This window comes from Notamacropus eugenii, chromosome 5, assembly GCF_028372415.1.
Source record: "Notamacropus eugenii isolate mMacEug1 chromosome 5, mMacEug1.pri_v2, whole genome shotgun sequence".
In the NCBI taxonomy this organism is placed as follows: Eukaryota; Metazoa; Chordata; class Mammalia; order Diprotodontia; family Macropodidae; genus Notamacropus; species Notamacropus eugenii.
Genome location: NC_092876.1, coordinates 78669798 through 78697768, shown reverse-complemented (window position 1 = coordinate 78697768; position 27971 = coordinate 78669798). Strand labels below are relative to the sequence as shown.

Sequence of the window (27971 nt, the reverse complement as noted above, 5' to 3'; positions counted from 1 at the left end):
TGAGCTCCCCAAGGTTGGGGAATGTTATCAGCACTTGGCACATAGTAATGAATGCTTGTACATACACACAGACACACACACACACACACACACACACAACACACACATACACACACACACACACACACACCCATTACTGCTGAACAGATCGGAGACATCAGTTGGGCTCCAGCTCGGTGGGCAGGGTGGGGAGTTTATTGTACAGTATTACAGATGCACAAGTAAGTGTCCAGAGATGACTGCATTCCCTTCAGTTTTCCAATGGCTCAGGGACTCTCTCCTCAGCCATGGCACCATCCTTCTCCCCACCCCCTGATTACAGGCCCTGCCCCTGCCCTTGACCCAAGAGCCCTAGCCCTCTCCTGTCTCATCCCTGTCTGGGAAAGGGAGCCATGGATCTGGACAGCTCTGGCCCGGGGATTCCCAGCTCTGGATGGGGAAGGAGGGGGTATATTTAAATATTCACACAGAGCTGAGGAGGGAGAAGCCTGAACTGCTTGCTTGAGTGGACATTTGTATCCCAGAATGTCGGTGAGGAAGAGCAGGGTGACTCGTCTGTCCTGTAAAAGGGACCAAGACTAGGAACCTCCCTCCCTCCATCTGATGTATCCAGAGGATGGAGAGTTGAGAGGAGAACAAGAGTGGGTGAAGGAGATATTTATCTGGATGTTTATCAGGGGGGAAATGTCTGAGATCCAAGGTAAGAAATAGGCCTTCAAATCTTTTGGTCCTGGGGTCTACCTGATTCTTCTTCCCCCTCGTGGCTCCTTCTTTTGGAATTTCCCAAGATGTTTGATGTAGACTACCAGCCCACTGAACCCCTGGGTCCTCAGCTTTAATCAGTGTCCTCTGGGCCAGGGGGCTGGGTATCCATCAGAGGGGGTGGGATGACCACTGGGTAAGGGAAGCAGGGCCCACCCCCTGTTGCTCTGGCCTGACTCAGGGCCCCTTGATGGACCCTGGTTCTGTGAGGCGGGCAGAAGCATAGGCTGATGCCCCAAGGCAAGCAGCAGGATCACAGTAGCCTGGGAGCCCCACAGGACCTGGCAGGCCTGGTCGACCTGCCTCTCCTGGGGCACCTGGTGATCCACGGTCTCCATCTTTGCCGTTGATGGCCTGGCCTGGCCGTCCAGGAAGTCCTAATTTTGGGGAAGGAAGGAGAAGAGCTAGGACCCCATCAAACCCCAATTCAATCTTCTATCCTTTGTCCCCAGATTTCCAACCACTTTTAGGAGATCCCATTGCTCAGAGGGGGAAAACAGGCTGTGGACACCACACAAGAACAGGACCCTTCCCAGGTAAACTGCTTGGCTAGAAATTTCTCCAGGATTCAGTAGGAGTCTCCTGAAATTTTCTAAGAGGCTCCTTACTCCTGGGCTGAGACAGAGGTGGTCATGAAAGGAAAAAAAAAAAACTACCTCCCCTGCCCCTTAGACCTCCTCCGCAGCTGCTGTGTCTCCATTGGTCCCATCTCTTCCCACTTGATCCCACTCTAAGGCAGAGAGGGAAGCCTGGCATCTTGTTCCCAGTCCTTTGATCAGAGATGGGGGAAAGGAAAGGAATGAGAGGGAGCACTTGGCACTCACCTGGGATTCCTGGAGGCCCCGGCTGTCCAGGATGCCCCCGACCCTCATCACCCCGTTCTCCTTTCTCTCCACGTTTCCCTGCCGAGAGGAGAGGAGGCTGTCTGAGCTCAGGGGCAACAGGGAAAAACTAGGAAGGAACAAGGCCCAGACCAGGGCCCTGTTTCCTGATCAGATGACGTTTCTCCCAAGCAAGAAGCCCCAAATGAGTCTGGGAGGATAGAGAAAGAGCAGGCAGCTGTGGGAGGCAAGGGAAGGGAAAGAGGGGGCCAGAGCACCTCCATCCAGGCCCACCCAGCTCACCACTCCCACTTTTACTACTTACTGTTGGTGGTCGTTGTTATTCCCTTTGTGTGATGGTATTCAGGCCAAAATGGCCCTAGAGCACTTTGCTATACTGTACTATTATTATATATTCTGTACTGTTAGGAATAATCTTCACTGTCTTATTGTCACTGTTCTTTTTAGTATTTACTAAGCCCCTACTATGTACTGAGTATGCGTGTGTGTATAAGACTGTGCTGTGCTATATGTAGTAATACAGATGCAGAAATGAGACAATTCCCGCCCTCAGCTTATACTGCAGCATGCTTACAGATAGTAAATATAGAATATATACAAATGAATACGCTGGGATTTGGGTGGGTAGGCATTAACACCTGGGGAAATCAGAAAAGACTACTTGACCACGTTTCTTTAGGTTCTAAGGTTTACAGAATGCTTTCTCCACAATAAACTTTGAGAGAGGGAGAGTAAGGACTATTATCCTTATTTTACAGATGAGGAAACTGAGGCCCCAAAAGGTCATGTGGTAAAACCAAGACTGGAACAATCCAGATCCTCTAGTTCCCTCAGTTAGCACAGTGCCTGCCACAAAGTGGGTTGTTGACTGACTAGCTCCAAGTCCAGGGCCCTTTCCAACACATCTGCCCCTACCTGTGTCCCTTGGAAACCAGCCCCAGCTTCCAGTCTCTTTGCAGGGCCCGTTTCTTTACTTACCCTTGGGTCCTGTGTTGCCAATCTGTCCCACAGCTCCAATGATGCCAGGGATGCCTCGGGGGCCTGGGTGTCCATGTAGACCTTGCTTGCCTGGGTACCCAGGAGGGCCTGGGGGGCCTGGGGGACCCATTCCCCCTATACCACCCAGGGCCTCTCGCTTGGCACTCACTGCCACCTCAGCCAGTTGTTCTGGAAAGCAAGGAGAAGAGGAGGGTGGGGAAGTTGGTGCCTGACCTATCTTGGTATGGGTGATACCCCCAGAAACTCATGGATTAGACAGAGAAAAAAACTGAGGCCAAGAGAGGGGCAGAGACTGCCAAACAAGGCCTGTGCCCAGAGGCACCCATACAAATCCTTCTGGAAGGGGTCCTGTAGACTCTCATGGGGGAAGATGATAGGGATGCCTGTTTGTCTTAAGGGTCTCAAGATCCCGCTCAGTCACCCCAGGATCAAATTCAATATTGGTAAAATTGCTAGCACCCTGCTAGGCACACAATGAGTGCCTGATACATGCATGTTCCACTCCCTTTCCCTCTCACTCACCTTGCAACATCTTTAGTACCACATCTACTATGTGTTGGTCACTGGCATCCCGGCCCTGGAAACCAAGAACAAATACATGGGAATGAGCTGCCCCCTGGTTCTGGGCATCCTCCCCATACCCAGCTTCAGGAGTCCTGGCAGCCCTTACAGCCTGGCCTCCTGGAGGTCACAGGAACAACCTGTACCTCCCGCTTACTGGTCCAGCCCCACTTGATCCATCAGACTCTAAGTTTCTTGATAGCAGGGACTTTTTTTTCATATTTGTATCACCAGTGCTTAGCACAGTGAGGGGCACATTTAATAAATGTCTGTTGACCAACTGACTTCAATTCCTCATGCTGTAGCTCAAACCCATTCTGGGTGTGTTATAGACACTGCGAAAGTGGAGATCAACTGGGATGCAGTATCTCCCCCAAGATGGGCTTGCAGGATCTAACTGAGTCTCTCCAGTGATCTCTAAACACCTCAGAGACAAGCTCTGCCTGGTCTCCTCTAACACTCTCTAAGTGAGGTCTTAGAGAAGGAATATTGGCTTTGGCCTCTGTTTCTCTTCTCCTTCCCAGCCCAAAGATGAGGGGGAAACTCACCGCCACGCCTTGTCTTCCAGGAAGACCCGGGATGCCCCTTTCTCCAGTGATCCCCCGAGGCCCTGGAGGTCCTGGGTAACCCTGTACTCCAGGGGCTCCTGCATCCCCTGTGGGACCTGGAAAGCCTGTCTCCCCACGGATGCCTTGCTGTGATGGGGAGAAGAGGGTATGGACCACGGAGGGGACCGTGTAATCAGAGTAAGCATCAGTGTATCCCTGGACCTCTCATTCCCATCCCTAAGACTTGGGGGAAATGAGGGAGAGAGAAGAGACAAAAAGAGGGAAATGGAGAGGATGAGAAAGCTAAAGAAACTGAGGCCTAGAAGTGAAGCAATTGCTCAAGGTCATCCTTACTCTCTGTGACCTTGGGCAGGTCACTTACCTCTCTAAACCTTAGTTTTCTTATCTGATGTTCTCCAATGCCCCTTCTAGCTCTAAATTCTGTAATGGTAGGGGGAGAGAGGCAGAAGAAGAACATGAAGCAGAAAGGTGCTTGTAAATATTTAACAACCAGCTCCCTGGGGGTGTGGAGGGCAGATACACATCACACACTTTTAAGTTTAATTTGCTCTATTATTTTCTTAAGTCTAGATAATCAGCCAAACGAATCAAGTCCAGATTTGTAGTGTTTGCCCATTTCTGATGCAGCACTGTTCACACTGAACAGCACTGGCTCCAATAAGCCATTTTGAGCTGGTTCCAGCATAGCCTTCTATCCAGCCAAAGGCTATTGAGCGGAAGAGGAAAGAAATGAGAGGAGGGCACAAGGAAAGGGAAGAGACGGAAAGGGAAGAGACAGAGAGGGAGGGAGGGATGGTCTGATTGCCCCCACCTGTCCCTTAGGGCCTGGTTCTCCGGACTCTCCCTAGAGGGAAACAAAAAAAGGCACTTTTCAGTGGGATCTGTAGGGTCCCCTTTGTGGGGCCACTTCCCCAGTCCCCACCCCATCACACTCCTGGCACCACTTTTGACATTGGAGACCGAGGTCTTTGCCTGCTCGTGGGGATGTCTCTGGGACGGGCCACATGCTCCAGCCTGCTCACCTTCTCTCCTTTCTCACCAGGGAGTCCTTCCACACCTGGATCACCCTGTAGAGGAAAGACCCAATCAGGTGGCAGGCAGGACAGGACAGGAGGAGAGGGGCATAGTGGGAATTGGAGCCAAGCTCAGCCCTACTACTGCCTCTGCTAATGGCATCATTCTCTGGGGAGTCCCTCTCTCCCTCACTGTCACCAGCCTTGGGATTGCCCTATCTGAAAGTGAGGGTGAAGCAGGGGCCTGCCTTGGGGCTGCATGCTTCTCCTGGTGGCAGCTGGAAATATTGCAGTGAAAGGAACTGGGAGAAAACCACCCTTCTAGAGGCATCAGGGCCCTCTGGGTCCCACGCTAGGGGCTATTCAGCTAGCTCCAATCTCTCCTCCTCTTTATAATTCACAAAACATTTTCTTCATGAGCCATATGAAGTAGACAGTGCAAGTATCTCCATAAGTAAATGGTTCAAAGTCAAATAATGAACAAATGAGAAGTACAATATGAAACTCTCAGGTCAGGGAGGGATTTTCCCTTTGTACCATGCTACTTCTCAGCTGTCATGGTGGCAGACTGGGTATCCCAGGCACCCGGGACAGCCAGGGTGCAAGAGGGGCAGCTCTCACAGTTCGTAAGAGTAGAGCTGGGCTGTTAGTGCCTGATGTTGACCAGGGAGTCCCTGAGAAAAGGCCCAGCCTGGCCCAGTCCTGCTACCCCCGCCTCTCCTGTCCTCAGCAGATACTCACACCGCTGCCTCTGGAGCCGATCTTCCCCGGGAAGCCCTGTTGGCAAAGGAAAGTGGGGAGGGTGAGCCTGGATCTCTGGGCCCTATGAATCACCCCAGCTTCCCCTGCTTGGTGCTTTCTCCAGCACACATCATCTGGGGGGCTTCTAGAGTCTCCTGAGAAGTTCAGGGCCCCCCTTCTGTTCCCTGTCTCCTGACCTGGATCCTGATTCCATCCCTGCCCTTCCACTCTGTGCCCCATCTCTGCATTCCTGACCTCTGGCTTCCCAATTGTGTCCCCATGTACTTGGACCATTGGTTACCTTATTTCCTTTGATGCCTGGCAGGCCTTGGGGCCCTGGGATCCCTGGAGGCCCCTGTTCCCCCTTGGCACCCTGAAGAAAGAAACAATGACGGGAATGGGGGAGTTGCAGGCCTAGAGACCCTGGAGAGGCCCATGGTAAGAAGGCCTGGGGTGAGAATGGAAATGAAGTCTGGAAGACACCCCAAAGGCCAGGTGAGCTCCCCTCCCTCCTCCTCTCTCCACCCTGGGCTACTGCCCATGACTGGATGCCAGCCTTCCCTTCTCCATCCTTTGGCCCAGGCAGGATTCACACACACTTACCACTCTCCCTTGTAGGCCTGGCTGCCCCACGGGCCCTCTCTCTCCTTGATCACCCTGAGACAGTGGAACAGAAAGGGTGATTAAGGAAGCCAGAGAAACCCAGCACCACCCCCACCTGCCCTTCCCCAGCCCCAGAAGCAGATGTGGCTCAGCGTGGCTGGGCACAGGGAGCCTGCCCATGCTCGGCTCATCTTTATTCTTGTAGCCGATAATGGCCGTTCTCTTTTCTATTGGGCATTGAAGCTTACTGAACCCTTTATGTATAGTACATCACCTGCTCCTCTACACAACCGTGGGTGATAAGCAGCACACATGATATTATCCCAGTTTTATGAGTGAGAAAATAAACCCAGAGAGGTTAAGTACTTTAGCCATGTGACTACTAAGGAGATGGGCCTGAACTTGAACCCAGATCCTCCAAGGCCCCTCCCAGCACTCTGCTAGGGAGCCTCACTCCAAGAAAGTGTAGAGAGAGAAAGCACCCTCCCAAGGGGAATTTAACCACTGCCCTCTTACCTTCAGCCCTGGGATGCCCTGAGGGCCAATTTCTCCTCGAGGCCCAGGTTCACCCTGGGGGACAGAGGTGGGGTGCAGTTAGTACCACCAGGGCTGCAGCCCTGCCCACATGCCTGGGATACCCACCTCTGCCTGATGACAGAATCCTGTTGGAGCTGGAAGGGACCTTACAAGCTATGTGGTCCAAGTCCCTTATTTTGCAGATGAGGAAAGTGAGGTACATGCAGATTAAGTGACATGCCCAGGGATCCACAACTAGTAAGTAGGTGAGGTAAGATTCAAACTCAGGTCTTCCTGTCTCTAAGTTCATCATTCTGTCCATCTCCTCTAGAAAGCCTTCCTGGATTAGTGTGCCCTGACTGGCTCCTATCTGGACTCAGAGCTCTCAGGGCTGATCTCCCTCCCTAGTTGTGCTTAGCCAGGATATTAACACTCCCCATCTTGGTCATCTACTTATTAATCCTCTACTGGTTTATATGTTGGCACATATGTTTTAGTACAAAATGTTAGAAAGGAACCCAGAAATCGTCAAATCCAATCATGTTTTTACAGAAGAAGAAATTAGAAGGTGAAGGATTTATCTGATCGAGGTCCCAGAGACCACATGTGGTGGAGCTGAGACTTTAACGCAAGTCTTCTAAGTCCCTGGCCCTGGCACAGCCCACCTTTTATTCACTAGCTCATTGCATGTTAAGGACAGGCAGAGGCTGGGGGGTGTGATCTCTTCTGTTCAGGTGTCTTATCTGCTTTTGCTGGAGACAATTACATGGGCAGCTGTACTCACCGGCTTCCCGGGTGGGCCAGACAATCCTGGGAAGCCCCTTTGGCCAGGATCACCCTATGGAAAAACCGAGCAGGGGCAGCTCAGCTCCAGACTGCACTGCACAACCCCACCTCTCCATTAATCCCACAGCATCCGCTCAGAGAAGCCTGGGGTGTCTCCACACCTCCAGAGCCCTGCTTATAAGTGGGACAAGCCAGGCTTTCCCTTCCAGGCCCAGAATGTCCCCAGTGGGAAATCCCCTCACCTTGTCTCCTGGCTCCCCTTTGGTCCCTGGCTGACCTGGCAAACCCTGTAGAGAGAAAAGAGCATGAAGATCCTCCTGACAGAATCTTGGGAGCCTCCAGGCCATCCCCAGAGGCCCAGACACAACTTTGGGGCAGCCATCAGAAAGAGGAGAGAAGCCGGGGAGACAGACCAGAATCATAGGATCACAGACTGAAGGCTATTAAGGGACTGGAGAGGCATCAAGAGCAACTGCCTCATTTTACAGATGCAGAAACTGAGTCTCAGAGAGCTTAAGCAATAGTAAGTGTCCAAGTTAGGCTTTGAACTCAGGTCTTTCTAACTCTAAGTCCAGCACACTAGCCACTACGCTACCAGGGCTGTAAATAGTGGATCTCCACTAGTCCAGGGGTTCTTAACCTGTTTTGCATCATGAACCTGTAGTGTAGTGAAACCTATGGGCCCCTTCTCAGAATAATAGTTTTAAATGCACAAAATAAAATATGTAAGACTGCAAAAGGAAACTGATATACTGAAATAAAGATGTAATTTTCCCCCATCCAAGTTCACTAACCCTCTGAAATCTATCCACAAACTCCATGGTTCCCAGGTTAAGAATCTCTGAATTCATCCAGTTTTCTCATTGTGCCCATGCAAAATGCAAATGCCAGGGTGGAGAAACCCAGATAGGGTAAGAGATTCACCTAGGAAATAACAGAGAGACCATCCCTAGCTAGCCAAAGAAGGACTCCTGAGAGTGGGATTTGGTCACCATCCAGAAGCCCCATAATGACTGGGAATGAACCTAAATCTAGTAGCTCATGACCATGCCCACTGGAGAAGGAGAGGCTTCCATGGTCCATCTCACTCCCACAAAACAACTATGGTCATCAACCACCTGATCTGGGGGAGAAGGGGGAGAGGGGACTGAAAAGGTCAGGAGGAGTCACCCTGGGTGAGGTGTGCCAGAATTCATAGGAGCATTGAGCTTAGCCCCAGTGTCTGGCAAGCTGGTTCAGAATAAATCCTGGTTGACTGACTGACTAGACCCAAACTAATGGTTGTCTTGCCCCTGTTCAAAGACTTCCAGAGATGGAACTTGCCATTTCCCAAGGCAACTCATTTGACTTAGGGACAGCTCTAATGGCTGGGATTTGTTTCCTTATACTGAACCAAAATATGTTTATCTATGACTTCCACCTGTTGCTTCTAATTTCATTCATTAGAACGGTCAGGGGATCCTCGCTGAGATATGCATTGGACTAAATACCCTCTAAGGTCTCTAGAGCTGCAGAAGGATGGCAGAGGTCAGCTAGTCACATTTCCTCATTTTACTGAAGAGGAAACTGAAGACAGAGAAGTTGACTGCCTGAACCCACACAAATAGTGGGACCTGGATTTGAACCCATATCCTCTGACCCAAATTCATTGCTCTATCCACAGCTTCCCACCATGCTTCTGATATTATCTGTGATTCTATGAGGATGTCTGGGTCATGTGATTTAGGGCTAGAAAGATTTTTGGAGCCTGGAATGCCCGAGTGGGAGTGTCAGAGTGGGGAGGGGCCTTTGAACAGAGAACGTCAAGGCTGGGAAGGACTCTAGAACTTAGAACGACAGAACCTGGAGGTACCTTAGGGGCAAGAGATGATCTTGACCATACCACCCCCATTTTCCAGAGGAAAAACTTAAGCCCAGAGAGTAAGTGAGCCTTGAGGCTCAAGCTAGAATGAGGCCCTGGCACTGATACTCACCGCCAATCCTTGGTGGCCTGGGTTTCCAGGCCGCCCAGGCTGTCCAGCACTCCCCTGTGGAATGGAATAGCCAGATATTACTCTTCTGTCTGTGGGCCCAGGCCTAGGGACCCTCCAGGGAGGGGAGGACTGTTTGGTGTGACTGGCCCTGGGCCCCCTCACATCAGTCTCACAAAGATCTTGCTGCACCTAGCCAAGGGGCTGGCCCAGGCCAGAGACCCTCCCTCTCCAGATCATGTGCCACCCCTCCTTTACCTTCACTCCAGGAATTCCGGGAGTCCCATCCTTGCCATCAATACCAGGGAGGCCCTGCAGAGGAAGGAATAGAAATCACAGCCTACAAAGATGCATGTCTTAGAGCTTCAGGGCCAGAAGAGACCTGTTAGTCCAGCCCCCTCATTTTACAGATGGGGAGACCAAGAGAAAGTGTGAAGGAACTTGCCCCAAAGTCCCACAGAGAAACAGGGGCAAACTTGGACTGAATGCAGGTCATCTGATTACCTTCTCCATTTGGCTGAGCCTGAGCCAAGTTCCCCCAGATCTGAGTTAGGATTCACTAGGATCTTGTTCTTGCCCCCCACTCCCTGCCCAGAATTAAGCACAGGTTCCAAGAAGCCAGGACCTCCCCCAACTGAAGTACTTACGTTCTCACCCTTGGGTCCTCCATTTCCCTGGGGACCTTGAACACCTTGACCACCCTACAAAAACCAAGCAGGAAAGTATAAATTACACCATCCCTTCTCTTTCCCCCAACACACACCCTGGAGACTCCATGTCCAAAGATGGAGGTCTGGGGCCACTGACAACCATGTGTATATCCCCCACAACACAGCTTGGGCATGATCCCAGACAAATCAAGAGGATGGATGGCCTGAGGGAGCCAGGTCCACCCCAGGAATTAGGCTGTGACTGTGGGAAGTAGAAGAAAGTCAGGCTTCAGATCTGCTTGAACCATGTCTGTGACATCCTCTCCCCTTGGCCCCAACCCCCCATCTACCTCTCCTCAGCCTTGGAACCTTTAAAGTCTGTAATCCTGTTAGCTCTGATATGGTTTGATGGCATCTGGGGAAAGGAGTGGGGCACGAGGAGCCCCTGGCAGGAGGTTGGCACTGGAGTCATCTGGTCTGAGCATGGAGAAACTCAGAAAAGGAGAGCTACCACAGGGGAATAGCCCTTTTGACCTCTCAAGGTCCATTCCAGCCTGAGCCTGGTTCTTCCTTAGCCCAGCTCAGGCCGTCCTTGGTACTACTGATGGTGCTGCCCAAGGGTCAGGCAGTGATGCATACAGAACACACACATATATATGTAGAGGTATGTGCATATGTTTATGTACTGTGTGTAACCACCCACATAGAATCCACTTGTATTCAGTGATCCATATAGAACGTGTCCATGTGCATGTATGTATGTGTAATCACCCACACAGAACCCACTTATATATAGCATTCTATACATAGCATACCAGCATGTGGGATCCAAGATCTACAGCTGGAAGAAACCTCAGAGGTCACCCCATCATTTTATAGAGGAGGAAACTGGGATTCATTAAAGTGACTTGCTTAAGACTTGACAGGGGCAGAATTCGCACTCAGGTTGTCAGGGTCTAGCGTCAGTGGCTTTTTTCACATAGAATGCATGTGCATACTCCATCATCCACATTGAACTCAGGTGTCCACATGTAACATGTGCACATAGACAGCCAAGCATGTACAGTGAGTCATTCCCATCTTTTTCCTCACCATACAACATATGAACACACACACACATACTTCCGGGATGGGGATGGAGGAGAATCCAGACTGGCCCAGACCTCCTCCCTCCTCCCCACCTTCAGGATTTCAGCCCTCCCAGTTTGGGCTCCCACCAGAGCAAGGGACACGTGCAATACCATTAACTTACCACATCTCCCTTCTCCCCAGCTCGGCCTGGTGGCCCCCGGGGTCCCTCCTCACCCTGAAACCAGAGAAGAGCAAACAGATTTTCAGGAGAGGTGCCCTGGGGATTCGGCCTTCAGAGAAGAGGCTCTGAATGGGCAGTGCTGGCAGTACACCCACCTCAGTTCCCTGAGCTGGGTCCCCATATCCCCAACCCCTCAGTATGGAAGGTCTAAGTGCCTGGACCAGGCCTCTGAAATGGGGACACCCTGAACAAAGCCTTTCCAAGCCAAGCACAGGAGTGAGCGTGGGGAATCTCAGAATGCACATCCCCAAGGACAAGAGGGCAAAGGCCAAGAGGCTGAGGGGTGGGAGTGGGGATGACTTACAGGCTTCCCAGCAGCACCAATGGATCCAAGCATCCCCTTGTAGCCTTGGGGACCCTGAGAAGGGAGGGAAAGTATCACTACCATCATCAGCGTTATTATAAACACCATCATTACCATCGCTGTCACAAACATAGAACCATAAATTTAGAGCTGGAAGGGACCAGGTGTAATTCAGTCCAATTGGTCCCTCATTTTACAGACAAAAAGATCAAGTCCTACCTAGGCATATTAAGTGAATGTCCCAAGTTCAAATGAGTGACTGAGCTGGGATTTGAACTTGGTTCTTCTGACTTCAACCCCAGCATTATCTCCATGATCAACTATATGGTCAGTATGATGGTGAGTATGAATAGTTTCTTTATTATTGATGATATTACCACCACTGCTAACATTACTGGCATTAGGGTTTTAATGGACATGGTCACTGTCATTGTTGGTACTATAGACCATCACCCCCTAGTTTCATCAGGTGGGGGACTCCCAGGCTTCCCACCAGTGTAGATGCGCAGGTCCCAACCTGTCTGATTTAGGGAGGCCTAGCAAGTTTGGATTCAGTCAAAGGGCTGCATCTGAGGACCTAGAGGGCCACATGTGACCTTGAAGCCACAGGTTCCCCACTTCTGGTAGGAAGTTGCCAGAGGGGCAACTTAATACTTTTTTGTGCCAAATACATAGTTAAGAATTTAACAAATGCTTGTTGATTCTTATAATAACTACTTGTTCGGTCATTTTCAGTCATGTACAACCCTTCATGACCCCATTTGGGGTTTTCTTAGAAGAGATAGAGTGTTTTGCCGTTTCCTTCTCCATTTTACAGATGAGGAAAATGAGCAAACAGGGTGAAGTGACTTGCCCAGAGTCACACAGCCAGTAAGTGTCTGAGGCCAGATTTGAACTCAGGTTTTCCTGACTCCAGGCCTGGCACTCTATCCACTGAGCCACCTAGCTGCCCCATAATAACCATATTTGATATAATATTGTAATCCTCTCTCTGGTTCTTCTCATCAGCATGTTCCCTAAGACTGTGAGCTGCAGAACAGCTGATTAGCAGCCATGGTGCAGTGTGTTTCCTCATCAGGAGCTCTTAACACCAAAGAAGTCCCCGGTGGATCCAGACCAAAAAAAAACCAGAACCAGATTATTTTCTGTGACGTTATCACCGTTATCATTATTGACGATGCTGATGCTCTGGCATTTTCTGTATTAGTCTCATGGAACCTCCAGGCTGAACTGGACCAGACCAGACTTGAGGCTAAGGGCCTGTGGTCTCACTGGATAATTACCATCTCAATTTAATTAAATAAATATTAAGTGCCTACTCTGTGCTAAGTCCTGGGAATACAAAAAAACAAAAAAAAGCAAAAGATGGTCTGGGGCTCTTTGAAGACTCACCGTCTCTCCTTTGGGTCCAGCCATGCCTGGGTAGCCCCTGATGCCCTGGGGACCCTATTGAGACAAAAGGACACAAAGGTTGGTCTCAGCATAACCCCTTCTGAGGGTAGCATTTGCTTCCCCCAAACTGCCCTTCACTATCTCATACCATCTCCCTGGTTTCATTCCCCAGAAGAAAGTCACTGGTTCCTGCCCTGGGCATATGCCCCTTCCCAACCAGGTGGGCACGGATGTGCTGAACTGAGAGCCTAGTGAAAATTCCCAAGGGTTATCCTCCAGAATCATGGGATAGTAAGGGTTAGTGATGGAAGGACCATGGGAATAATCCAGTTCAACTCCTATTTTATAGAAGGAGAAGCTGAAGCTAAGAACTTTTGAGTTGCCCAAGGTCATGCAGCCAATACACGAGCATTCAATCCAGGGAGAGAAGCCAGGCCCCTTTCCTCCCAGGCAGGCACTGACTCTATGGTCTCTAGGCATGGGAACAGCCAGGAGGGTCCCACCAGTGCCCCTCAGCAAAAGGAAGAGATAAACAGAAGGAATACATTACCGGGGGACCAGGAATTCCCTGCTCACCAGAGGCACCCATGTCTCCTTTGGGACCCTAGAGGATAGAATGTAAATGTCAGGGTCTGATGTCCATCAGTCCATCAGTCCAGGAAAAGAAGAGACACAGGTCTCAGAGACCACTCTCAGGGAGCTCAGGAGTCAGGGGAGAGACGGAGAAGAGCCTTCTACATTCATCCCCCTCAGTCTACTCTCCCCTCCCCTCTCTGGCCTCTTCCTCCCAGCCTGTGGCCGCCATCTCTGTCCTTATCCCCTTACTCTCTCCATCAGTTCCCTTGGCACAAACTCTTCCCCAAACCCTGACAAGGGACAAGGGACAGGGGGAACCCAAGGGCTAGAGGCACTCTGTCAAACTTACCGGTTTCCCTTGTCTGCCTGGCTCCCCCAGGGGTCCCCGACGGCCTGGATGTCCCTAAAAGAAGAGAAGGAAGTTTGAGCTGCATTCTCTAATACAGGACCCTATCCCCCAGTCCCCAGGCCCCAAACAGGACTGAATTTCCATCTCCTCCAACCCCCAAGCCCCATGTCCCCAAACCCAGCTTAGCCCCTTCAGGACTCACCTTCACCCCTTGCAGCCCCTGTGGCCCCTTCACACCAGCTGGGCAGTTGGTTGGACACTGAAATGTAAACGCGGGGTGAAGATGGTTATCCAAGGCCAGATTCAAATCCCAGCTTTGCATTTGGTCGGGATGAGGGTGGGGGTAGGGGCAGCTTATAAGTATGGAATATGGTTCTCCTCTTCCAAGGCCCCTCACTTTTATCCCCTCTTTTGGAGTACTCTTGGCCCAGGGCTAGCCTGTCCCTACCCTCCTTTCCCTGGACACAGCCACAGCCCCCACCCCCTTAGCACAGGCACACAGTACCTCCTATGGCCAAAGGTAACTGGTTCCCTGACCTCCATGCAGCCCCTTTCCCCCTGCCCACTGTCCTAATACAGACCCATTCCATAGAGGGTCCTTAAATGACCTGGGTAGCTGGATCCAGCACTTACCAGGAAATCAGCACTGCCTTCAAGGCCCTGGATGGTCCCGGGACGGCCCTGAAAGGGGAATCTGAGGTGAAGTCTGGGAAGGCTATATCATCAGGAACAGAGCTTCCTAGGTTTTGAGGCAGACTGGGTCCCCCTGTACCCCTTGTCTCGTAGAGATGGCTAGTCCTCCATGAGGGGCTTTGAGCAGAGACTGTGGGAGCCCAGACCAAATACCATGGCAGAGAGCTCAGATCACACTATGAAGGGTTAATACTCTAAAGTTACCTATTTCCTGCTTCCAGGAAATGCAACTGTGGGAGAGGATCCCTCCACCCCTAGTTTTCTGGGATTGAGGCCTCCCCAGTCTTATCCTGAACCCTCCTCAGCCCCCACCTCCCACTTGGTGGGTGGGCTTTCTCACCATGTTCCTGGCTAATGACTCAGCCTTGGGACAAGGGGCTGATGAGTGAACCCCATTTACCATACTGAAGTTCCAAGGAGCCAAACCTGAGCCTCTGTAGTCCCCAAACCTGGTACTGGGAACCTCCACCTCTCCTGGAAACCCTCATTTCACATCCAAGATGGTGATACATCTAAAATGATCACTAACCTGGCTCTAGGACAAGATAACCAGAGAAGGGGGCCAACCTAGCTTCCCCTCACAATGGGACATGAGAATATATAGTCAGGGCTGACTGCTGCCCCAGAATCAGTGTTCCAGGGCCATGTTTCTCTGTCCTCCACCACCACCTCACCAAGGAAGCAGAGGAAGGATACTCACGGGTTTTCCTGGGGGCCCAGGAGGTCCTGATGGTCCCTCAGGTCCAGGGTCCCCCTGAAAAGAGATGTCAATGCTAAGTGAAATAGAGGCCACCCTGGGAGCCCCAACATCAACCTTTGGAGCAGGGGCACAGATGTGACAGCAGATGGGGAAGAGCAGGAACTGCAGGAAGAGAAACTCCAGTCTAACTCAAGGAAGGACTTCCCAGCTGGTCCTGGGAGACCCACCACAGAGGCTGAGGACTCTGCCCTATTCCAAAGGACCATGGTCATTGCACTTCATGGATCTGAGACAGGAAACTGGCTACAATAATGCCTCCTGCCCCAGAAGGAGCATGGGCTGCAGCAGAATCACAAGGAATCTCAGAGTGCGGAGACTCTGGCCAAGTCCAGGCTCTGCCTGAACAAACCTGCCATTTCTAGCATCTCCAAGCAATTGCCCAGCTAATGGAGGGGAGACTCCCCACTTCCTGAGGCAGCCCACTCCACTTGGGGATAACATAGTCGGGGGTTTGCTTGACATCTAGCCTCCCCCCACTACCCCCTGGGTCTACCCTCTGGGGCCAAACCAAACATGCCCCACTCCCTCCTTTGAGTGGTGACCCTTCACATATTACAGCCTTCTCTTCTCCACGCTTAATATTCTCGATTCCTTCAACTGATCTAAGGCTGTTCTCCCTCCTCTGTACTAGGAGGAGGTGTAAGGCCCCCAGGGCAGCTCAGAGCCTCACCTTGGGGCCAGGGATACCGATCTCTCCTGGGAGTCCGACTGGTCCTGGAGGTCCCTTGAGGGAGCAGAGGAAGAAGGATCATAGAGGTGGCCCCATTATTTTAGAGTTTAGAATGTCAGAGCTCTATGAGGCCTTGGACATTATTCTAATCCTCCCATTTTATAGAGCAGGAAACTGAGCCCCAGCAGGTCAGTGGCAGAGCTGGAATCACATTCTATTCTAAAAGCCTATGTCTTTTCTGACCTCCCTCCCCATGAGACTTTCTATGACCAATCCTGTCATCCCCAGGCTCATGGAAGAAAGGAAATAAGCATTTATTAAGCACCTACTGTGTGCTAAAAGCTTTGTAAATATTATCTCATTTGATTCTCACAACAACTCTATGAGGCAGATGCTGTTATTATCCCCATTTTACAGGTAAGGAAAGTGAGGTGACAAAGGTTAAGTGACTTGTCCAGGGTCACACAGCTAGTAAGTACTTGAAGTAGAATTTTAATTCAGTTCATCCTGCCTCCAGGCCCAGCTCTCTACCCAATGCACCTCCCAGTGCCCCATAGGAGAAGATGTTGGGAATCATCTGAACATGTGAATTGACTGTACCCCAAAGTCCTCTTGTGGTTGTCCAAACCAAATAGAAATGTGCTTTTGTGTTATCTACAGCACTGCTCCTTTTGATTTGGACAGAAGACTGAGTAAAGTTAGCTCACACTCACCCATCTTGACCCCAGCTTAACTCCTTGCTGCACTCGGCCTCCCCCCACCCCCCAGTCTGAGCTGGGCCTGGACAGCATCACCTCCGGGTCTGAGTCAAGGTGTGTTGTTCGAACGAGCCAAGGAAGGGCAGGTGGGTTAAGTTCCCTCCTTGGAGGCGGGAGCTGTGTTTTCTCTCTGGATGTCTCCCAGCACCATGTGAAGCCCAGGGAGAGCTCAGTCAATATCTGATCAATGAAACGTTTGAAGGCTTTCCCTGCTAGGAGTCTAGTGATGTCAGCAGGACAAATCAGAAGTGGTGTGTGGGTAGAGAGCTATCAGTCTACATGGAAGCAAAATGTTCCAGATTGATCCTATTTCCCTTAACAGGGAGGGGAATTCCTGCTGTCACAGAAGCCCCTAGTAAAGGGCTCATCCCCTTCCAATCCCCACCCTGCCCCCACTCCATAACCCTCCCCACCCTCTAGAGCCACACTAGATTCTAATGCAGGTTGCCCCCTCCACCCCTGTTCTGACAGTATCTCTCTCCTTCCTTTCTCCACCAGACAGTAAAGCCATCTACACTCAGTGATTTCCTTTCTCCTCTCCTCCCCCATTCTGCTTATCCTTCCACAGTCCTAAACTGAAAGTGTTCTCTGCAAAGTTATCAGCAGTCTCTTAATGGCTAATGTCCTCTTCTTAAATCCTCATTCTTCTTGACTGCTCTGGGGCATTGACACTGACCACCCACTTGTCCAAGTGACTATTGTTTCCCCTCTGGGTTTTCAGTATTGGTACCACTCTCTCCTGATTCTCCTGCTGTCTATCCCGCCACTCCTCAGTCTCCTTTGTGGATTCATCATTCATGGCGGCTCAATGGATGTGGCTATACCCCAGAGCTCTTTCCTGGCCTTCTTATTCTCTCTATACTATTTCTCTGGGTGACTTCTGCTCTCATGGGTTCAATGACTATCTCCATTAAGATTATCTCCCAGATCTAAGTATTCATCCTTGGTCTCTTCCCTGCCAGCTTGACCTTTCACACTGGGTATCCCATAGGCATCTCATGTTCAACATGTCCAAAACAGGGCTCATCATCTCTCCTCCACCCAAAACTTGTCTTCTCAACTTCTTTCTAATATATTATTGAGGGTACCATCATCCTTCTAGTCACTGAGGGGGTCTCCACCTCAGTATTACTCCTCATTCTCACTCACCCTCCCCCCCAACCAAATAGTTACTGACCTTTATGTCTAACTTCACAATATCATGCCCTGTCCTTTCCACTCTCACAGCCGCTATGCTAGGTCAGACCCTCAATACTCCTCACCTAGACTGATGAACAGCCTCTGACCTCATCCCTCCCCACTACAACCCATCCTCTACTCAACTCCCAAAGGATTGAGTGTCAGGCCTGGGGTCAAGAAGACCTGAGCTCCAATCCAGCCTCAGATACTTCCTAGCTGTGTGACTCTGGGCAAAGAAAACCCCAAATGGGGTCACAGAGAGTCAGACATGACTGAGATAACTCAATAATCAAAGTGGACTCTCCAAGTTTTTGATGATCTGGTCCCTTCTCAGCTTTCCAGTCTTACATTTTCCTCCTCTCTCCTCCTCACACTCTGCAATCCAGCCATACTATTCCGCTTGCTGTTCTGCACACAAGAGGATAGTCCATCTCCTGACTCCAAGTCTTTGCATAGACTGTGCGCTATGCCCTATGCCTCATTCCCTCCTCAAGTCTGCCACTTGGGATACCTGGTTTCCTTCAAGCTCAGCTTAAGCACCACCTTTGTCAAAAGGTCTTCCTGATTCTCCTTCCCCCACCAAAAAAAAGCTGCTAAGGCCTCCCTGCCTAAAATTACTCCATATTCATTCTGTATATATTCTGAATATGCTTGTATGTATACAACTTGGCTCTCCCACGTAAGCTCCTTGAAGGCAGACTGTTTTACTTTTGCCCTTTTATCTGTGGATCTTGCCTTAGTACCTGGCACATTGTGGTACTTCATAAATGGTTGGGGATTCATTGCAGCCTGCTTTAGCAGGAATTAAGATTGGGGGACAGGGAGAGAGATGGTGGCCTGGGAGACCTTCAGATAACTATGCAGGGCTGGGCTGGGAGAGGGCAAATGGCTTCTGGTCTGGCCTGGGATTCCTTTCTCTCTCCCCTTTCCTCCTCCTCCCGCTTCCATCCCTTCCTCTAAGGACTCACCTGAGGTCCTGCAAAGCCTGGGCCCTGTGAGAGAGAAGAGAGAGACTGGGAACCTGCTTCCCCACCCTCCCTAGTGCCCTGCCCGCCTCACCCCCCATCTCCCAGAGCTGCCTCCCTTCAGAGCCCCTTTCTCCAGCATCCCCTCCTTTACAATCTTCTCCTCCTCAAGTGCTCTCACCTCCCCCCACCAGAGGCCCTGAAAAAGTAGGGTGAGGGGGATGGAACCCAGCCAGCCAAAATACTCACTGGTAGACCTGGAGGGCCGGGTAGGCCTGGTTGGCCCTAAAAACCCAGAGAGATAGAATATTAGTGATAAAAGGAGCTAACTGTGTGTGTCTTCAGAACAGGAAGCCATCTTGCACCCCCAGGCCTACCCAAACTCCACCTCTCTTGACCCCAAATATCAAGACCTCTCCCCATCTCCACAACCCCCCACCCAATCCTGGGCAGGTAGACATTGATTAACCTAGCAAAATGAGAACCAAGGACTGCAGGGTAGATAGCCCCAGCTCACCTTGACTCCAGGGGGCCCCTGGGGGCCTGGCTCTCCCTTAGCTCCTGTTAAACCCTGGAGGAAGAAGACAAAAGGGTCAGTTCAACAAGGCCCCCACTGAGACCCACACCCCACCCTGGGATTTCTACACAGCAACCCTTTTTTATAAGGAAGGAAAGGAAGTAAGAGGGGATCTGACATTTTTAAGATACACTGGGAAGATTAGATAGAGATACATACATCTTATATTCACACACACACACACACCACACACACATGCTTCATTTCATTCAAGCTTCACAACAACTCTGTGAGGGAGGGTGGATATCAATTCCCATTTTACAGATGAGGAAACTGAGGCTCAGATTTGCCTTCTTTGAGGTGGCATAATCAATTAGTGTCACGGGAGGGACGTGAACTGAGGCTTCCTGAATTTAGCTTAGCAGAGCGCCTGGTGCATAGGAGACATTTAATAAATGATCCCTGAATGGACCTCAGGTATAGCACCCTCTCCTCTCTAGAGGAAATGTATTTCTAATTTAGGCCAACTCTTAGCCTTGGGTCTGAGCCACCTGGGACAGATGAGGAGTCATCCTGCTATTTCCTTAAGCAATGCCATTGTTTAACAGACCACAATGCTTTGGATTAGTCACTTTTTGCCCTCTGCAATTTGGTGTTTTTCAGTTCTGATTTTGCTTATTGCTGGATTATCCTCTGTTTGAGATTATTTCTTATTTTAGCTTAGCTATTGCTTTGGGTTTGTCGCTCTGTCATGCCGGGCTCTTCATGACTCCATGGAGTGGCTTGCCATTTCCTTCTCCAGCGAATTTAGGCAAACAGGGTTAAGTGACTTTCCCAGGGTCACACAACTGGTAAGTATCTGAGGCTGGATTTGAACTCAGGTCTTCCTGACTCCAGCTCAGGTGTTCTATCCACTGAGCCACCTAGGTGTCATTGCTTTGGACTATCCTCTCTTAATTAGCTTGGTATAATGCAAAAAGCATGGGCTTTGGAGTCCCAGGACCTGGGTTCAAGTTCTGTTTCTGTCACTTACCACCTGCGTGACTTTGGATAAGTCTCCGAACCTCTCTGGGCCTAACAAAATAATTTTGTATGGGAGGTGTAACTCCTCTTCTGTCTCCTTCCCCAAATGAAAAGTCTCCCAAGAAGGCAGTGGTAACATCACCCTTTGCATTCCAAGGATGTGCCAAGCATGACTCTACGTGGCCTGAAAGACTGGTGTCTCCAGTCCAGAGCTCCTCTCCATAGCCTCCTGGACTCTATAGTATAGCTAGCTGTGCCCACATCCACTCTCATCCAGGGCCCAAACCTTCCATCCAACCCCACTGAAAACCAACCTGCTGGTCCCCCAGAGTCTTGCCCCCTCTGCCCCCTAGAGACTCCAGCCCAGGATCCCAGGCAATGTCAGGGCAAAAGGACCAGTATCATTGGGTTAATAGTAAGTCCAACATGCTGTCCAGTCACAGCCCAGTCACATTGGTGATTTCCTTTAATCCTCATAAAAGGCCCTGTGAGACAGGCAGGATAAGTTTTATTCTCCCCATTTCACAGATGTGAAAACTGAATTCAGGGAGGAATGATTTGCCCAAGGTACTGCACCTGGTAAATGACAGGACTGGAACCTAGGACTCCTGGGTCTAATTTCTTTTTGTTGCTGTTGGTGGTGGTGGTGTTCTTTAAAATAAATTCTGAACTTAGAACACCAAATAAAATAGAAATTTCCATAGACGTAGTATAACAGAAAAAGAGGATTATTTATAAGACTGAAGATCTCTTATGGACAGCTTGCTTTTCTTTTTAATGTAAACTAAACTTTGAATCCAGTTTCTATGTCATAAACTCATAAAGACAGAGCATAGAAGGTTGGTTAAGACCTCAGAGTTTGTGGAGGATCTAGTCCAACTGCCTTCATTATCACATTATCAGGTTCAATGCTGGGGTCTCCTGACCCTAGCCCAGGGCCTCTTCACTGTCCTCTCCTCCCTTACCTGGTTTTTCCCCCTTTACTAGAAACATCCTGAGTGGATGGGATAGGGTAAGGGGGGTGGGTGCAGGATTCACAATCTCCAAACCTCAAAGTCATCACTTTGGAGGTTGTTAGGGAGGCAGAATTAAAAAAAGTGGAAGAGCCTGAGACCAGTTCTAAATCCTCTGTTTTAAGTTCCCTCCCAGCTCTGACATCCTGTGTTCTAAAGCCTCTCTCAGCTCTGACATTTTGTGTTCCTAGGGCCCTCCCAGCCCTGACATCCTGTGTTCTAAGGCCCTTCTCAGTTCTGACATTCTGTGTTCTAAGAATTCTTGCAGCTCAGAATTCTTATGATTTGGAAAAAATGGGTTTGAAAATGTTTTTAAGCTGCCAAGCACTGTTCAGAAATGTAAGGAACTATTATTTTTATTAATAAACTGAGACACATACCAGTGTATGCATCAAAAATGATAAAAGTCTTCACCTACCTGCATGGCAATTGCCTGTGGGATATTTTTAATCTCTAAATTGCTTCCTCCCACGGCCCACCTCCCTGCCCCAGAATGGTCTCCCAGAGGCCTTCCTCACGGTTAATCAGCATGTGCTGGGAGAGCTGCCAGCACCCATCATATTAGACAGAATTCTGAAGGCAGTGCTCTCTCCATCATCACCTCTCCCTCCAATTGTAGACTCTGTCATCGTCACAGCTTCTCAGACCTGCAAGGGACCTTAGTGTTTTCCTCACTGAACTGTACCCACCGGAACATTCCTGATAAATGGTCAGTCATCCAGCCTCTACCTGTGCTGGAGCGGTCCCTTCCTTCCCGGGTTACTTTTGGATGGTTCAAATGGTCAGAACATTTTTCCTGATAATGATATTAAATTTTCCTCTCTACAGCTTCTACCCATAGCTCAAATTCTCCTCAATCAGTACAAGGGGAACATCTTTGTAAAGGCTTGAAGATGATTCCTATGGATGGCTTCCCCTCCCCCCATATCCTCAATGGTCTCTTCCCCAGGCTAAACATCCCTAGCTCTTTCAACCCATTCTTGCATGGTATGGTCTACAGACCTTACACCATCCTGGTTGTGTTTTCTGAGGTTGCTCCTGCTTGACAACATCCCTTCTGAAATGTGGAGTCAGAATGAGACACAGTATTCCAGAAATGATCTGACTCAGGCAGAGGACCCCAGAGCTATCATTTCCTGGTCCTGATCTCTACAGTTCTCCTAATGCAGCCTAAGGTCATTGGAACATTTGGGGCCACCATGTTGTACCAGCTGCCATCTTGTACTGGCACCACATTGTACTACCAACTCAGCTACTGTTGAACTATTGTCCACTAGGGATTGCCAACCCTAAAACTCAGGAGAAGATATTATTTGGATTATCTGCACCACTGATTCCCTTCATTATCACAGATAAATGAGACATAACTGCATAGGAGTTAAGGCTCACACTCTGGGTTTGCCCCCTTGCAGAGAACACACAAAGGGGCATTAGGTCTGCTCCTAATCCCTTATCTGGCTGTCCAGCCCCTGCTCCAACCACTGAAGCTTTTCTGGCCGGTACTCACATCAATCCCTGGTTTTCCATCTGGTCCATTTGGGCCCGGTTTCCCTGGGTCACCTTTTAGTCCCTGATGAATAGACAAGGAGAAAACAATGGAGTCAGGATATGATGGGAAGCAAACATACGGAACCTCCAAGGCCAAAGGTGTTGGGGGAGGATGCACTCACCGGAAATCCAGGTTTTCCAGGGGGTCCCTTGTCACCCTATAAGACAAAAACAGATGGCATTCCCTCAGCAGAAATCTGGGGGGTAACATGATGTGTTTGTAAAGCTGACTCTGAGGGAGCCCAAGATGCCTCACAGAGCTAAGGAAGAATCATGGTATCAGAGGACCTGGATTCACATTTTGGTCTGGTCCTCATTATCTGGTGACGTTTAGTAAGTCACTCTCTGGGTCTCAGTTTCCTGATGTATATAAACTGAGGAGTTAGACCAGACAAACATTTGAGGTGTCTTGCAACTCAATTTATGATTCTATGAAATAGGTCTGTCATTCCAACGTGCAATATCTGTTATTAACAACAACAAAAAATGACCCATCCCACCCATCACAGAATCAGCCTGGGTGGAGCCAGAGTAATCAAAATAAAATTGGGTTTTAGCTGTGTTAGTATCTGCGCTGTTCTGTGTGAGAAGATGATGGATTTGGAAATGTAGGTGTGAGATCTGTGTTACAAAAGTAGGCTGGTAGATCTCAAGGGTGGTAGAGGAACTTGGGGCTTTGGGGGGAAACTGAGTTCCAACAGTATGGCGTTGAGTTCAGTAAGGAATCAAGAGACTTCTCTTTTGGATAATCCAGTAAACATTAAGTGACTACTACATGTCACACTGTACTAGGCACTGGGGACACATGAACAAGAGAGAAAAAAAATCCAAACCAGTCTTTACTCGCAAGGACTTTATATTCTACTGGTGGTCTTCTCCGCCAACAAAGGATGAATACACCTGCAATTCTACTGGTTGTTTATACTGAGCTATGTCCCGGGGAAAGGAGAAATATATTCAGTTAAAATCTGTGACAGAATCCAGGGAAACTGTTTCATCTTTCAGGTCAGGAGTTCCCGGAGAGCAGGGGCTGCTCTTTACATTCTGGGGGTCTAGGACTGTGGTGGAGGAGAAAAAGGGGTACTGGCTGACAGGAGGTGTAAGCAGAAAAGACCCCAGGAGGGGCAAATGTTTTCTGATCTCTCTCAGCACAATAATAACAATTCTCACTTTGCTTAGAGGTTTATAAGCTCCTTCCTCAGAAAAAGCGGGGAATAAGCTCATACAATAATTGTTAGTTCCATTTCAAAGGGGAGAAAATGGAGACTTGGAGAGATGGAGGGGCTTTCCTGAGGTCACACAAGCCCAAGTCAGAATTAGAAGCAGTCTCTGGTTCCAGGCTCCTTCTTCTCTCTCAGACCTTCCTAGATCCCAGAAGCCACAAAGTCTCTGCCTCATTCCCAGCCTCCTGGAGGGAGCCAGCTACTGAATGGGCTTGTGTCCTGAATCTAGCTCTATAAATAACCCCCCTAACCATCCCCACCAGCAGCAGCCACAGTGGGAGGGATGATGGGGAATGTCTGGGACCCCAGCCATTTCATTCTCAGCCAGCTGGGGACCACAGAAGCAAGACAGCTCTGTCTCTAACCCAGAGAGGAGTGGGTTGCTCCCTGCTAGCCCTAGAACTGATCCTCCAGCCCCATGATATCTTATTGAATAAATGGTCCTCCTGTGGAGGCCAGGGAAGGGGGCCGGTACGTGGCATCCTTAGAAGGGGTTTTATGGGAAAGGTGGGGTGGGGAAGGACGCTTATGCCATTCCCCTGCTGCCCCACCTTTGCTGGACACTGGAGCTTTGATAAAATCGAAGAGGGTTGTGGTCCAGACTGGCGCCCTCTTCTGGTGGGCGCCCCCCAATCCCCAGGGCCCCCCCAGACAAAGTGCTTCTTTGTTCACCTACTCCGCCCCCTTGCTATCCCCCTCCCCCTCCAGCTCCTGCCCCATCCCAGGCTTCCGACTCACGTCAAGGCCATCTGAGCCTGGCACTCCTGGCGGGCCCGGGGGACCAGGGGGCCCCGGTTCTCCTGGCGGGCCTCTCTGGAAACAAGCACGCATGAAAACTAGTCAGCAAGAGGCTGGGAAAGGCAGAGGAAGAGTGGGCAGGAGCCTCAGGCCCAGTCAAGGTACCAGCTCCCACTGAATATGCCCCAGAAGACCCCAGTCCTGGGAGAGCCTGGAGGGGACCTGGGCAGTCTGCAAGGACCCCTTCCCAGGGGCTCGGGGGCTCTTGCAGCAGGGGCTGGACAACCTCTTGTCAGGTACATTATAGTGAGAGTCTCCCAGGTCACTTCTACCTCTCGGGATATTTGAGCCTGTGCTCCTGGGTGCCTTCCATAGTCTTGTATAAAAGCAGGGTGCCACTGAAAAGGTTAAGATGAATGGGTCATAGAGTGAGGTGGAAAAGCATGGCAAAGACTAAAATAGCCTATGATAGATTACAGTAAGAGATAGAAGAGAGGGTACAGTTTGAGATGAAACAGGTTAGGTTAGGATGGAGTATAGTCATCCAATACCAGTCTGGTAAGTGACCTGAAAGACCACCATTCAAATGAAAGGGTTCAACTTCATGGTCTCTTGAGAACTTTCCAGCTCTCTGCCCCTCTATGGTCCATACAAAGGAGGATTCTGAGACCCAGGTGATTGTTCAGGGTCCCAAAGCCAGAAGGAGGAAGATTCACATGTCCCAATTTCTAACCTTCAGTCCTTTGAACCTCATTGCCTCCCAGAAGGGGCAGGCAGATCATAGAATCACAGACTGTCTGATCTGGAAGGGGCTGGAGGAGCCATCTAATTCAATCTTCTGATTTTACAGAAGGCGAAATTGAGGCTTGAAGAAGTAAATGTCTTGCTAGCAAAAAGTAGAGTTGAACCCAGTTCCAAATCCAGTTATCTTTTGTCTTCATTAGGTTGAGGGAAGTCTGGGGAAACCTAGAATGTCCACCTCAGATAGGTCCCAGATAGGACTGGACATTTTTATTTTCTGTTCTTACTCCCCCGATCCCTCTCCCCAATTTTACCTGAAGCTCCAGGGTCATCATTTATGGCTGTGGCAACTTCAACTCCCCCTGCCTCCACCAAATCTCCCACACAAGGAGGACTTTGCCCCCTAGTCCCATGTGTCTTCCCCCCCACCCCCACCCCAGAACTGCCACATCCTCACATACACTAGGGCCCAAAAGGCCAGAGCAGATGAAAGACTCTATTGCCCATGACTGATTTCATGACTCCAGAGTACCCCACCTTTCCACACTCCCAACATACTCTCCTCAGCCTGGGCACTGAAATCTTTTGGCTTCTACAGCCTGAAAAATAGCTGGGTAGTTTCTTTCAGACCAGAAAGAACCATCCCCTTGATTGCAGGAGGCAATGTAAAAACATCCCAGCCTGGATATGGAGTCAGAAGACCTGAGCTTGGACAAATCCAGGACATGCCACTGACTCTCTGTGTGATGTTAAGCAAGTCTCTTTCCCTCTCTGGGTTTCAATGTCGCCATCGATAAAATGAGGCTGTTGAGCTGAATGGTTTCTATGTTCCCTTCCCTTTCTAATGTCTCTGTTCTAAAATTCCTTCCTGAGAGGTCAGATAGTAGAGTGACCAGAAAGCCAGACTTGGAATCAAGACCTGGTTCAAATCCTGTCTCTGAGACATACTGGCCCATTGACCCTGGGCAAGCTATTCAACCTAACTTTTTGCTCAGGCAGCTCTCTAAGACAGTGAGTCATGGATCTTCATTGGTGAAAGGAGTTTCCACACTGGGAATTCATTTCACTGATGAAATCACAGCTCCTGGTCACCAAAAAAGGAGCCTCCCCCCCTCCCCCGACTTAAAATTTTTCAAAGCGCTTTCCTCACAACTGCTCTGTGAGGTGAGTATAGGTAACATTAGACCCATTTTTCTGATGGAGAAATTGAGTGGCACTTCTACTTGGTAAGTTCCCTACATTCTAGACATCCAAAAATCCAGAGACTTAAATTAACTGTGGCTTCTAAACCTGAGACTCCAGACTCACAGAGAGGAAGGGAGGGTTCCGGAGAGATCCATGAATGGGGGCTATTGTACTGTCCCAGCTCTGCCCAGACATCTTTTCTCCACTTTCTAGACGCCTGCCTCTGGGGGCCCCAGATCTGGGACTCCTTTCCTGGACAAGCCTCCACCCACCCAGAATCGGGCTTAAACCGTGTGGGATATCTCCACCTTCACCCCCAATCCCCAACCATGAACTACAGGGAGTTAATTTGCTTCTACAACCTTGTGTGTAGAGGATGGTCCACAAACATTTGTGGGTTCTCCACATGCCCTGTACCCTTCTTACCCCATAGTAGCCCCAACATTACCTAGCAGAGTTTTTTGGGGTAGAGAGCTCATAAGAAAGAGGATAAGGGAAACCCCCTCCCCTGCAGGCAGAAAGAAGCCCCTCATATCCACAAGATTCGATCCCATCCTATGGAAAAGAATACCATATTTTCAGTCCAGCTCTAAAGCAAGTCCTCAGGTGCCCCAGTGAGGAATTGGGAGGGCCCTGAGAATTCCATGTTGGGAAATTTTCAGGGGGGACCCTTCCTTCTGATGTCCAACCTGCGCTCCCCAAGTCTGAGGACTGAACTACAAGATCTGCATGAGAACAGAGCTCCCCTGGATTGCAGTGGGGACTAAAGGGAGGGCTGAGGATCCCTCCCCCTTCAAAGGACCCCAAAGCTGGGGGGACACTTACAATCTGGGCCAGGGAGAGGCTGAGCACCTGGAAGAGGACAAACAGTCGGAGACTCCAAACCATCTCAGCCATGGCTGGGGCTTCGGGTTCCCCAAAGTGTTCCGGTACCCTGATGCCCGTTCCTAACTAGGCGAAGGCTCTGGTGCTCGAATGGGGCCGGGGAAAGAGGCTCACTCCTCGGGTCTGCC

At 50.0% G+C, this 27971-nt stretch overlaps 1 protein-coding gene across 1 annotated transcript; it reads right to left on the bottom strand.

The window, feature by feature from the left end:
* Positions 1-164: 164 nt before the first annotated feature.
* Positions 165-27971, bottom strand: COL9A2 (collagen type IX alpha 2 chain). Its single transcript, XM_072609929.1, has 32 exons — positions 27784-27971; positions 25033-25107; positions 23194-23229; positions 23031-23093; positions 19488-19541; positions 19220-19255; positions 18974-18997; positions 16069-16122; positions 15339-15392; positions 14579-14626; positions 14148-14204; positions 13946-13999; positions 13571-13624; positions 13021-13074; positions 11629-11682; positions 11265-11318; positions 10010-10063; positions 9621-9674; positions 9366-9419; positions 7635-7679; positions 7391-7444; positions 6607-6660; positions 6091-6144; positions 5789-5860; positions 5488-5523; positions 4756-4800; positions 4545-4577; positions 3713-3859; positions 3126-3180; positions 2583-2771; positions 1587-1664; positions 165-1139 (listed from the first exon to the last, which is right to left on the bottom strand). Exons 1-32 carry the CDS (start codon positions 27853-27855, stop codon positions 940-942), a joined length of 2067 nt encoding a protein of 688 aa, XP_072466030.1. The 5' UTR covers positions 27856-27971; the 3' UTR covers positions 165-939.